The 13,640-nt window shown below is 45.7% G+C and overlaps 1 protein-coding gene across 1 annotated transcript in view; it reads left to right on the top strand.

The window, feature by feature from the left end:
* The window catches only part of LOC112215967 (synaptonemal complex protein 2), a 61,402-nt gene that overhangs the window by 34,300 nt on the left and 13,462 nt on the right, over nucleotides 1–13,640 (top strand). The window contains exons 36-37 of the mRNA XM_024375497.2: nucleotides 10,000–10,314; nucleotides 10,644–10,701. Coding sequence (XP_024231265.2) covers nucleotides 10,000–10,314; nucleotides 10,644–10,701 — 373 coding nt within the window. The remainder of the gene's footprint in view (nucleotides 1–9,999; nucleotides 10,315–10,643; nucleotides 10,702–13,640) is intronic.

Genomic DNA, 13,640 nt, shown 5'->3' with positions numbered 1-13,640 from the left:
GTAGAATAATAGTGAAGACATCAAAACTGTGAAATAACACATGGAATCATTTAGTGACCAAAAAAAAGTGTTAAATATATTTTCTATTTGAGATTCTTCAAAGTAGGCACCCTTTGCCTTGATGGACAGCTTTGCACACTATTGGCATTCTCTCATCCAGCTTCACCTGGAATGCATTTCCAACAGTCTTGAAGGAGTTCCTATGTATGCTGAGCACTTGTTGGCTGCTTTTCTTCACTCTGTGCCCCAACTCATCCATAACTATCTCAATTGGGTTGAGGTTGGGTGATTGTGGAGGCCAGGTCATCTGATGCATCACTCCCATCACTTTCCTTCATGGTGAAATAGTCCTTACACAGCCTGGAGGTGTGTTGGGTTATTGTCCTGTTGAAAAACAAATGATAGTTCCATTAAGCACAAAAAAACAGATGTGATGGCGTATCGCTGCAGAATGCTGTGGTAGCCATGCAGGTTAAGTGTGCCTTGAATTCTAAATAAATCACTGACAGTGTCACCAGCAAAGCACCATCACACCTCCTCCTCCATGCTTCACGGTGGGAACCACACATGCGGAGATCATACTTTCACTTAGTCTGCATTTCGAAGACACGGCGGTTGCAACCACAAATCTCAAATTTGGACTCATCAGACCGTAGGACAAATTTCCACCGGTTTAATGTCCATTGCTCGTGTTTCTTTCAAAGTTCTTGAAATTTTCAGAGTTTCTCTTTGCTTATTTGAGCTGTTCTTGCCATAATATGGACTTGGTCTTTTACCAAATCTTCTGTATACCACGCCTACCTTGTCACAACACAACAGATTGGCTCAAACGCATTAAGAAGGAAATAAATTCCACAAATTAACTTGACAAGGCACACCTGTTAATTGAAATGCGTTCCAGGTGACTACCTCATGAAGCGGGTTGAGAGAATGCCAAGAGTGTGCAAAGCTGTCAAGGCAAAGGGTGCCTTCTTTAACAAATCAAAATATATTTGAGATTCTTCAAATACTTTTTTGGTTACAACATGATTCCATATGTGTTATTTCATTGTTTTGATGTCTTCACTATTATTCTACAATGTATTACATTTTTTAAATAAAGAAAAACTCTTGAATGAAGTGTGTCTAAACTTTTGGCTGGTACTGTACAGTCGTGGCCAAAAGTTTTGAGAATTACACAAAAATAATAATTTTCAAAGTCTGCTGCCTCAGTTTGTATGATTACAATTTGCATGTACTCTAGAATGTTATGAAGAGTGATTGTAATTAATTGCAAAGTCTTTCTTTGCCATGCAAATGAACTGAAGCCCCAAAAAACATTTCCACTGCATTTCAGCCCTGCCACAAAAGACCAGCTGACATCATGTCAGTGATTCTCTTGTTAACACAGGTGTAAGTGTTGACGAGGACAAGGCTGGAGATCACTCGGTCAGGCTGATTGAGTTTGAATAACAGACTGGAAGCTTCAAAAGGAGGGTGGTGCTTGGAATCATTGTTCTTCCTCTGCCAACCATGGTTACCTGCAAGGAAACACGTGCCGTCATCATTGCTTTGCACAAAAAGAGCTTCACAGGCAAGGATATTGATGCCAGTAAGATTGCAGCTAAATCAACCATTTATCGGGACATCAAGAACTTCAAGGAGAGCGGTTCAATTGTTGTGAAGAAGGCTTCAGGGCGCCCAAGAAAGTCCAGCAAGCGACAGGACCGTCTGCTAGAGTTGATTCAGCTGCGGGATCGGGGCATCACCAGTACAGAGCTTGATCAGGAATGGCAGCAGGCAGGTGTGAGTGCATCTGCATGCACAGGGAGGCAAAGACTTTTGGAGGATGGCCTGGTGTCAAGAAGGGCAGCAAAGAAGACACTTCTCTCTAGGAAAAACACCAGGGACAGACTGATAATCTGCAAAAGGTACAGGGATTGGACTGCTGAGGACTGGGGTAAAGTCATTTTCTCTGATGTATCCCCTTTCCGATTGTTTGGGGCATCTGGAAAAAAGCTTGTCCGGAGAAGACAAGGTGAGCGCTACCATCAGTCCTGTGTCATGCCAACAGTAAAGCATCCTGAGACCATTCATGTGTGGGGTTGCTTCTCAGCCAAGGGAGTGGGCTCACTTACAATTTTGCCTAAAACCACAGCCATGTTTAAAGAATGGTCCAACACATCCTCCGAAAGCAACTTCTCCCAACCATCCAGGAACAGTTTGGTGACGAACAATGCCTTTTCCAGCATGATGAAGCACCTTGCCATAAGGCAAAAGTGATAACTAAGTGGCTCGGGGAACAAAACATTGATATTTTGGGTCCATGGCCAGGAAACTCCCCAGACCTTAATCCCATTGAGAACTTGTGGTCAATCCTCAAGAGGCGGGTGGACAAACAAAAACCCACAAATTCTGACAAACTCCAAACATTGATTATGCAAGAATGGGCTGCCATCAGTCAGGATGTGGCCCAGAAGTTAATTGACAGCATACCAGGGCGGATTGCAGAGGTCTTGAAAAAGAAGGGTCAACACTGCAAATATTGACTCTTTGCATCAACTTCATATCATTGTCAATAAAAGCCTTTGACACTAATGAAATGCTTGTAATTATACTTCAGTATTCCATAGTAACATCTGACAAAAATATCTAAAGACACTGAAGCAGCAAACTTTGTGGAAATTAATATGTGTCATTCTCAAATCTTTTGGCCACGCCTGTATATATATATTGTGGTAAACCGTGCAGTGTTGCGTGAGCTTGCAGAGATGACCACAGAGACAGGGAGGTTCTAGTCAGAAAACATGACTTTTTTTGGCAACAAAATAAACAACCAAATAACTTAAGTTTGGCTCTGTCCTTCTTAGATTCGGCTCCATGCCTCCGGGAGCTTCGTTCCCTTCCATAGGCTCACTCCTTGCCTCTCTCTGTAGAGGGTGGCAGCATTGCTGTGCTGGGCCCCCAACCTGTGGATGACCAAAAGAAAATTGCTGTAATGACAGGAACCAGCTTGTGACGCGGTCATTTGTGCCCTTACCTCTTACCGTCTACACAAGGGCGGCATGGTCAGTGTTTAGGGTGAACTTCCTCCTGAGGTGGTAATACTTGAGGGTGTCCAGCGCTCACTTCACAGTGAGGCACTCCTTGACAATGGAGTAGTTCTCCCTCGGGAGGAGCTTCCTGCTGACATACATGATGGGGAAACTCCTCGCCTCCCTGCTCTTGGGACAAGACGGCCCCTACCCGTGTCAGACGCGTCTGTCTGGACCAGGAGTTTTTTTGAGAAGTCTTCGGCGACGAGTACCAGGTGCTAACAATGCGCATCCTTCAGGGCCTATAAAGCTGCCTCTGTGTCATCCGTCCATCGCACCCTCTGGGGTAGGCGTGCCTTCGTTATGTCAGTGAGGGGAGAAGTTATTGGGGCAAAGTTAGGTACAAATCGACTGTAGTAGCCTGGTAATCCCAGGAACGACTTCACCTGCCTCTGGGTTCGGGGGACTGGCCATTCCCTAATGGCGGCAATTTTCACATTACCCCGCCCTATTCGATAGCCCAGGTACTCCACCTCGGCGTAGTCCAGCTTGCACCTTTGGGGGTTTGCGATCAGCCCCGCATCCCTTAGCACATCCACCGCCTGTAACCTACAGAGATGGGACTCCCAACTGTCACTATGCACGATTATATCATCCCAATAAGCAGCAGCGTACTCACAGTGCGGGCGCAGCACGCGGTCCATGAGTCGCTGAAAGGTTGCTGGAGCCCTGTTCCTGCTGGACCGCCACCCTCTGGGCTTCTGGTATGTCTGTTTACGCACTTTTTCTCCAGGACGTGTGTGGACATGATGTTCCACGAGATCTGTGCACCCCGGCACCTCAGAAAACACGGCCGTATTCTGCTGGACCAACTCTCAGAGCGCTTGTCGTTGGGGCGGGCTGAGGTCTTCCCCCATTGAATATTCGACAGAGGGTGGATTCTGCTGTGGCCAGGTCCATGTTGCTCAAAGCGCTTCTCATGTGTGCCACTTCAGTAGGTTCACATGGTAAAGCCGGAGGAGCTGGAGGGGTTTCCTCCCCGGCGGACCTTATAATTGACGTTGCCTACCCGCTCAACGATGCCACGTAGTCAGGAATTTGCTCTCCTTTGTGGGGATCAGCACCAAGACCTTCTCACCCAGGTGGAACTCTCGTGGTTGGGCCCCCCGGTTGTATACACGTTCCTAGGTGCGTTGCGCCTGAGACATGTGCTCCCTCACCACTGGCCAAATCGCCTTCATCCTCATGTCCTCCACATGTTCCACCACACTGCAAGGGGGGGGTTGGTTGGTCCTCGCAGACCTCCTTGGCTAGGCCCAGCAGTCCGCGGCCATACAGAAGCTCAAAGGGGGAGAACCCAGTGGACACTTGGGGTACCTTGCGAACATCAACTGGGGCAGCAGCTGGTCCCAGTTCCTTCCGTTTCTCACGGTTACCTTCTTCAGCTTTCGCTTTAGGGTCTTATTGAAGCGTTCAACTAGCCTGTCTGTTTGTGGATGATACACACTGGTCCTCACCTGTTTGATTCGTAAAAGATTGCAGACATCTTTCACTACATGAGACATGAACGCAGTGCTCTGGTCCATCAGGATTTCCCGCGGAATACCCACCCGGCTGAATAAATGAAAGAGCTCCCGTGCGATACCTTGCGCTGCCGCCATGCGTAGCAGGATCACCTCCAGATACCAGGTGGTTTAATCCATGATTACCAGGATGTATTGGTGTCCCCTTGCAGTTTTCACCAACAGACCCAGCAGATCCATTGCCACCTGCTCAAAATGGCACCCCTATAATGGGCAAGGGAACCAAACGGTTTCTATAATGTGCCCTCGGAGCAGTGATCTGGCACTCCAGGCAGGTACGGCAGTAGTCCTCCACTGTGCGCCCTCCAAGTGTGCCCTGAGCAGGTGGGTGTGGGTGAGTTGCAAGACAGTTCTAACATACTGGGTGGGTATGAGTAACAAGTCTTTTGTCTCCCCATTGTACTTTACAACCTGATAAAATAAATTATGCTTGATGGTGAAGTGGGGGTAGTGCCACTCATTTACCCTGGTTGATAGTGCGCTGTCCACCGTGACTACCTGGTCCCTTGAATTCTGGAGGTTGGGGTCTTCTAACTGGGCAATCCCGAACTGGCACGTGAGGATTCCCGTGTCGGGTGGTCCGTCTGGTGCCTCCATCTCCATAAAGGGGAGCCTGAGGTCCTCCTTGGACGATGGCTCGCTTCCCGGCGCGGGGTTGTCTCCCTCCTCCTGGTTCGACTCAACCCCAGTGGACAACTCGCGCAGCAGGGAGTGGGTTGCGCAAGCGACCGTCCTTTTTCCTCTCCTTCCTACCTCACTCACGTGCCTCCCCAGGGTCCCTCCTCCACAGTGCCTGGAAGAGAGGTCAATCTCTACCGAGGAGAAAGGGACTAGGCAGGTTAGGAACAGCCCCCACTCGCATCTAGCACTCCCCGCTTGGGGTGGTTATCCGCACCGGCACGGTTGGGTACCTCGTCGTGTCCCCATGTACACATGACACTGTCATCTCCTCGTCCCCCGGTTCGTCTTTTCCCTCTCGTGTGAGCCACTGCGGTTGGGCCAGGGTCACCATGCTGCCGGAGTCCAGCAGAGTGCTGGTGTCGACGCCATTGATTCGTACTGGAACAATTGGAGGGGTCTGCGCCGAACAGGAGGTGACATAACTCGCCATCCGGGTCTACCCGGAGCTGGGGGGATGCGGAGGGCATGGACTCCTCCCAGCCAGGGCAACAACATGCAAGGTGTCCTGGCTCACCGCACTCATAGCAGCACCTCAGATCTAGGTCCAGCAGTGGATGTTGTCGTCGGTTTGGGTCACCCTCCCGCTTCACGGCCGGTTCTATCCGGGCCCCCTTCAGCCTCTCTCCTCTCTGTGCTTTTCTTCCTCCTCCCCGAGTCCACTCTCTTCATCCGGGCCTCTTTTAGCAGGTCCTGGGTGTTCTGGTGGGTTTCCACCGCGGTCAGCAATTTCCTTATCTTGTAGGGGAGGGCCCGAAGATAACTATCCAGGGCGACCTTATCGATTATTGGGCTGGATGGTACTTTGGTCAGTAGCCAGGCCTTGGCAAGGTGCACCAGGTTGCTCATCTGGGCACGGGGGGAGATAGTGGAGTCAAAGTCCCAGTGTTGGACCAGTTGTGCACGGCGTGCGTGGCTGAATCTATAACGGCTCAGGATCTCACATTTGAGTCCCTCATAATTTGCTGTCTGGTCGGTGTTCAAGTCGATGTAGGCCTTCTGGGCCTTCCCGGAGAGACAGTGTGCCAAAATGCCATCCTTTCCTCTGCTCCATCCTCTTGAAGGTGCACAAATACATCTTCACATCATCTTCCTCTAGACTCCTGAGCCATCCCACCCTTCAACTGGGCTACCTCCGTTACCAGTCTGAGATTTCGTTGGCGCTGCTCCTCTACTGCCTGTTGCTTCTGCTGGCTGAGGGATAAACTGAGCCACCAGTTCCTCCATGGTAATCTCGGTACGCTTGACCCTGTTGTGGAATATCTTTAGTCAAATATTTGCACAGATACCGGAACTTGTGAATTCAATTTAGACTTTATTACAGATGTAACATTGCCAAGCCCTTCCATGGAAAGACTAAATTATCATATTACAGAGTCCTGCCTTTATAGTATTCTGTCTTTGCGTAACGTATAGAGTCCCCTCCCTCTATATGAAAATAGCTTCACAGTTCTTGCTTGTTAGCGCCCACATTTGACAGCTGTATAGGTTATAATGGTAGCGGGGACCTGGTCCTATATGTTCCATTCCTTATATAGCCATTCTGTCTCAGCTCTTCAAAGTGGACAGTCTAAACACTGCCTGCTAATATTGGAGTCATGAGTTGCGCTACCACAACCCCACGGCGCCCAAAGCTACGGAGTTGCCCGCATTCTCCACCGTATCTGGTAAACCGCGGGGTGTTTGGGTTGAGCGTGCAGAGATGAACACAGAGACGGGGAGGTTCTAGTCAGAAAACACAACTTTACTAGTCAACAACAAAATAACTTAGGTTTGGCTCAGTCCTTCTCAGATTCAGCTCCTTACCTCCGGGAGCTTTGTTCCCGTCCGTAGGCTCACTCCTTGCCTCTCTCTCGGTTTTCTTTGCGGTGTGCCATGGTGCTCCCTTTATGTGGCCTGCACAACTGGTTGGCACTCTCCCCTAATTCCCTCTACTTTGGGCCATCAGTGTCAGGGTGCCCAGCCAGCCCGTGTACTCCCAGCAGCGGGAGGCAACATTGCTGCACGTACCTCCCCTCTGTCACCAAACCCCAGGGCAGACCTCCCGGGATACCACAAAATAAATATATTCTGTTCACTGGGATTTCTGTTTGTCTACAAAAATAAACAGTTGGAGAAATGGATAGATTTTCTTCCCACAATTGACAGAAGTTGAATTATTCAGTCAAATAGTGAAGGAAAAAACTTTGAGGTGGAATTTATAGGTGTATTTTTTACTTGATAGTTGTTGAATTGAGGAAGTGTGACCGTAGCCCGCGGAAACAATTCACATGTCAATTCCCCCCATCCCTATTGTGTGCTGTGTGTGTAGCTGGTATTGGTACGAACTGAACGTAGCCTACTCCTGCATGTTGCACGATAGTATTGAAATGTTTTGAAAACTGTAGATCGAACTGTAGGCTATGGCTGTGATTCTTTCTCGCTGCCGAAGATATTTGACTATTCACCCTATACAAGTCACATTTAATGAGAATGTCTACTACTGTTGTGACAGATGTGATTCTACTGTAGCGATTCGCTATTCCTCATCATTTGGGATGAATTGATTGAACTCCATCATTTATAATTTTCTCGTGAAACCTTAAGATGTTTTTTTTTTTACAATTTTGCTGTAAGTAGGTGTGATAATCTTTCACTACCTTTTTTAAAACCTCTATACCGGGACGGTTGAGCTAACGTGTGCTAATGTGATTATCATGACAGTTGTAAGTAACAGCAAATTTTCCAGGACATAGGCATGTCTTAAATGGGCAGAAAGCTTAAATGTGTGTTAATCTAAACTGCACTGTCCAATTTACAGTAGCTATTACAGTGAAAAAAATACCACACTTGTTTGAGGAGTATGCACAACAAAAAACTTATCACGGCAACTGGTTTAATACATTCACCTCTGAAGGTAAATAATGTACTTACATTTGAAGTCGGAAGTTGCCATACACTTAGGTTGGAGTCATTAAAGTCATTACACACTTGTTTTTCAACCACTCCACAAATGTCTTGTTAACAAGCTATAGTTTTGGCAAGTCGGTTAGGACATCTACTTTGTGCATGACAAGTAATTTTTCCAACAATTGTTTACAGACAGATTATTTCACTGTATCACAATTCCAGTGGGTCAGAAGTTTACATACACTAAGTTGACCGTTCCTTTAAACAGCTTGGAAAATGCCAAAAAATGATATCATGGCTTTAGAAGCTTCTGATGGGCTAATTGACATCATGAGTCAATTGGAGGTGTACCTGTGGATGTATTTCAAGGCCTACCATCAAACTCAGTGCCTCTTTTCTTGACATCATGGAAAAATCAAAAGAAATCAGCCAAGACCTCAGAAAAACAATTGTAGACCTCCACAAGTCTGGTTCATCCTTGGGAGCAATTTCCAAACGCCTTAAGGCACCACTCATCTGTACAAACAATAGCACACAAGTATAAACACCATGGGACCACGCAGCCATCATACCGCTCAGGAAGGAGACGCGTTCTGTCTCCTAGAGATGAACGTACTTTGGTGTGAAAAGTGCAAATCAATCCCAGAACAACAGCAAAGTACCTTGTAAAGATGCTAGAGGAAACAGGTACAAAAGTATCTATATCCACAGTTAAACAAGTTCTATATCGACATAACCTGAAAGGCCGCTCAGCAAGGAAGAAGCCACTGCTCCAAAACCGCCATAAAAAAGCCAGACTTCGGTTTGCAACTGCACATGGGGACAAAGATGTCCTCTGGTCTAATGAAACAAAAATAGAACTCTTTGGCCATAATGACCGTCGTTGCGTTTGGAGGGAAAAGGGGGAGGCTTGCAAGCCAAAGAACACCATCCTAACCGTGAAGCACGGGGGGTGTGGGCATCATGTTTTGGGGGTGCTTTGCTGCAGGAGGGACTGGTGCCCTTCACAAAATTGATGGCATCGTGAGGAAAGGAAAATTGTGGATATATTGAAGCAACATCAAGAAATCAAGTCAGGAAGTTAAAGCTTGGTTGCAAATGGGTTTAAGGACAACAAAGTCAAGGTATTGGAGTGGCCATCACAAAGCCCTGACCTCAAGCCTATAGAAAATTGAAAAAAGCGTGTGTGCGCAAAGAGGCCTACAAACCTGACTCAGCTACATCAGCTCTGTCAGGAGGAATGGGCCAAAAATTCACCCAGCTTATTGTGGGGAGCTTGTGGAAGGCTACCTGAAACGTTTGACTCAAGTTAAACTATTTAAAGACAATGCTACCGAATACTAATTGAGTGTATGTAAACGTCTGACCCACTGGGAATGTGATGAAAGAAATAAAAGCTGAAATTAATTGTTCTCTACTATTATTCTGAGATTTCACATTCTTAAAATAAAGTGGTGATCCTAACTGACCTAAGACAGGGAATTTTTACTAAGATTAAATGTCAGGAATTTTGAGAAACTGAGTTTAAATGTATTTGGCTAAGGTGTATGTAAACTTCATCTAATGTGTTTTATTCTCCTACATTAATTTCACATTTTCACAAACTTCAAAGTGTTTCCTTTAAAATGGTATCAATAATATGCATATCCTTGCTTTAGGGCCTGAGCTACAGGCAGTTAGATTTGAGTATGTCATTTTAGGCAAAAATTGAAAGAAACTGTACAATCCTTAAGTTATCAATATTGTATGATGTATGATTTGTAGGACCAACTCAATTGGCTTCCCACATACTCATATACATATCTCACTCTCTCTCTTCCTTTCTGCCACCCCAGCTGAGCCCAATCCAGCCTGCTCTCTCCCCGGCCCAGTCACCCCTCCTCTGCCCTCCCTCCCAGCTCCTCTTGACCTCCACGGCCCTCCAGAAGTCAGTGCTGCCCTCCCCTCTACTCCAATCACAGCCCTCTCCAGGAGAGACTGATCAATTCGCCCTCCATTTTGGCTTCCCGGGCCAGCTGGGCCTGCCCGAGTCCTTCGACAAGGAGTCACTTGTCTCCAGAGTGAAGTTGAGCCAGTCCTCGTCCAGGTCAGAGATGTCATCGACCCGAGTGGAGGCGGTCAACCCGGTAGCCCTGACAACCGCACTGGAGGTACGGATACTAAGGGCCAGTTTGCGAGAATTAAGCCTAGTCCCAGAATAAAAAGTTATTTCAATGTAGATTCTCCATTGAGCATGCATTGTCACCCAGACCTAGGCTTAATCTGTGTCCGGGAAACAGGGTTTATGGGTAGTAGGCACTAATTTGCAGTGTCTGCCTGAGCACTTCATAACCAGGAAATAACTGTAGGGCTGTGTCTGAAATAGCACCCTTTTCCCTATGTAGTGCACAATTTATGACCATAGGGATCTGGTCAAAAGGACCAACACCATATTTCTAACGCAAACTTCTGGGTTAACGTATGACTGTGTTTCCCCTAGAAAACCCCATACTCTGAGCGAAGGCACAAGTTGGATCAACGCAGCTTTCACCTGTCAGGTAAAAGACCACAGCTGTAACGCTCTGAAAGAAAATTCTCTTATTAACACAAGTGTCCACAAAGAGAAAGATGGGTGGTAATAATGTGGAGAAATTGTTCATTCAGCTGATCTTGTAATCTAGCGTCGTCTGGGCTGGTTTATTACAGCCCGATCAATTTGGGATTTTTGGGTCCGATAATGATTTTAGGGAGGCAAAAGTTAACAATTACCTATATATCTGCCAATATATTGTTCTTTTAGAGTTGGAATGAAAAACTTTTTTTTTAGGCACAAATTGTGCTCTAAAGCAGGGATCATCAACTAGACTCAGCCACAGGCCGATTTTCTCTTGAGCGGATGGCCTCGATTTTGCTCAGTCTTGCTAACTGGATGGTCTCTTCAGAAGTTGGAAAAGGTACAGCCAAATGGTTACTTGCATTGTAGCTATATCAGAAAAAGATAGTGTCAATATAAATAAAATATACAGTATGTACAAGAACAATATCAATAATGATATCAGTGATAGATGAGATAGTTATATGCATGCAATCCGGGGTAAAGTGGCTGAACAGTGAGATAAACAAAAAAATAGTAGGAGCAACTTATGGTGTGTGTGTTAGGAGAGAGTCATGTGAATAGAGACACTGCAGATAGTGCTGATGACTGGTCCGTCCAAACCACGCATGAACAAGGGAATCTATTCTGAGAGCCTGTTTCTGTCCTGTCCTTGACTTTGGTGCAGGGCATGTGATGTCCATAGCCTCTTCGTCGGAAAACTCCCTGATCTTGTCAAAAAGATAGTTTGTCTAGCTGTGTCCAGTCCAGGTGGTGCTTTTAAGGGCAAATAATTTATGGGAGGAAGGATGTTAGCGTTGCGCAGCAGCTGAAACCTGGTCCCGACAGTCCGAACGCTCCTTGGCAACGACACCAGGCTCCAGAGCATTGAAGCTGTAAAAGAGGGAATATCAACAAAAAATCAGAAGACATTACAACCCTGCACAACATCAATTCACCTCCCCAGTTTAGATAAGAATAACCTCATACAGTGAAAATATTTTTTTTACCTGAAGTGCTGGTAGTGCTTGATCTGTGGCAGCGGCCTGAAGTACAGAGTCAGGTGTTGTTGCCAGCCATAGCTTTCCACCAGCACCATACCATCCTCCAGTCCAACCAGCTGTGTGATGTTGACCTCTGTCACAGTGCTGTCCTTCACAACATTAGCAATCTCAGATAAAGTGTTCACTCTGGTCTTTCTGAAGCGCTGCTTGATGAGGCCGAAGCAGCAGTCGGGGGAAAACTTGGTCTGGCCTGTGATCAGGAAGTGAAGGTCCAGATTGTAGTGGAGCTTGGGCATGGTCCACCAGGCACAAACTTGTTCTTGTTTTGGCCACTGCAGTTATCACAAAAAAGGTCCACACAAATTTTCCCAACTCCGTAGTTGGTGAGGCAATGGTGCATGTAGTTGATGACTGCGCTGCTGCCTTTGCTTGCTTGTGCTAGCTTTCTTTTTGATGACTGTATGACTGGGGGATTATGATGATGAGTGATTGATTGATGCTGAAAGACAGATTCCAGATACAAATATTTTAGCATTATTATACAATAGTTGCTAAATGGCATTCTGAGATAACATCACTACACACAGTTCATACAGGTAAATGGTAGCTACTGTAGCTTGCCAGCCATCTAATGTCAGCTGGTTAGCTAACAGCAAGCTTTAACTAGCAATACAAACCAATTGTCATAGCTAGCTGAAGTTAACCAATAGGTTCAATGTTAGCTAGTTAACAGGCTATAACTAGCAATGCAAAATGGCATTCTGTGAAAATATAATTAACGTTACACACACCTCATACACACAAGTTAATGTTAGCTAGCAAGCCATCCACCTAACCTCCACTAATGTTAGCTAGCTAACAGCAAGCTTTAACATTGGATATTTTGTTTAGACATGTCACGTTAACGTTAGCTAGCTAATGAATGAACTATAATCCCAATCCATAGAGTAACGTTACTAGCAATACAAACCGACTGGAATAGCAAGCTAAAGTTAACCAAATAACGTTAGGTTTAATGTTATTAGTTAGCAAGCCAGCCATTGATCTCCAGCTGGCTAGCTAACAGCAAGCTTTAGCTTGCAATGAAAACAACTTTCTCACAAAATTAGAAACGTATCATATCTGAATCTGTAGTTAGATTCTTACCTGTATACATGGATGAAAGTATTACGGGAGACTGCAACCCCTTTTACAAGACATCCTGTGTTGTTTCTGTTTAGTTTGCACAGCTTGTTTGGCCCGTTGTGTTCCACTGATTTCAAAACATGTTATTTTCAGAGTGAGAGAGAGTCGGCATTCGTCGTCCAGAAAGTAGTCCATCGCAACTTTTTCATAGTGACCTTTGTCGATAATGCCTGATCAATTCAGGGTAACAATGTTATTGAGAGCAGTAGCAACATATTTGCAGTTCTCCATGGCTAACAGTATATCTTTTTTTTAATGCAGTAGAAAGGATTTATCTACGCATTACGAGCAGCTCATTTTATAGACACAAGATGCAACACTGCAGACCAATCCAAACTCATCTCTCGGCATGTCCAGCTCACTGATTATCTCAGCCAATCATCGCTAGCAGGAAGGTTGCTGTCATTCTCTGTGGCTAAGCCAACTAGGCTCGTAATTTAACAAATGTATTCATATTTACAGATGACATACAAGTTTGATATTAAGGCACATAAAAGTTCACATGTTCGAGAAGGCATTTCTGCCAAAAACGCATTTTGATTTTACATTTTAAATTTTTTTTAAAGTATGTTCAAAAGGCTCTCCTGTGAAGTCATGACTTGCGTCCTGAATTGGGACACAAATGGTTAAAAAATTAATTGAGACACATACATATTGGTTGTCGACGACACAACTGTCAGTGTCCATGCTAGCTGGGCGAACAACAAATGTAGAT

This window comes from Oncorhynchus tshawytscha, linkage group LG16, assembly GCF_018296145.1.
Source record: "Oncorhynchus tshawytscha isolate Ot180627B linkage group LG16, Otsh_v2.0, whole genome shotgun sequence".
Lineage (NCBI taxonomy): Eukaryota > Metazoa > Chordata > Actinopteri > Salmoniformes > Salmonidae > Oncorhynchus > Oncorhynchus tshawytscha.
This window is presented reverse-complemented; position numbering and strand designations above follow the sequence as displayed.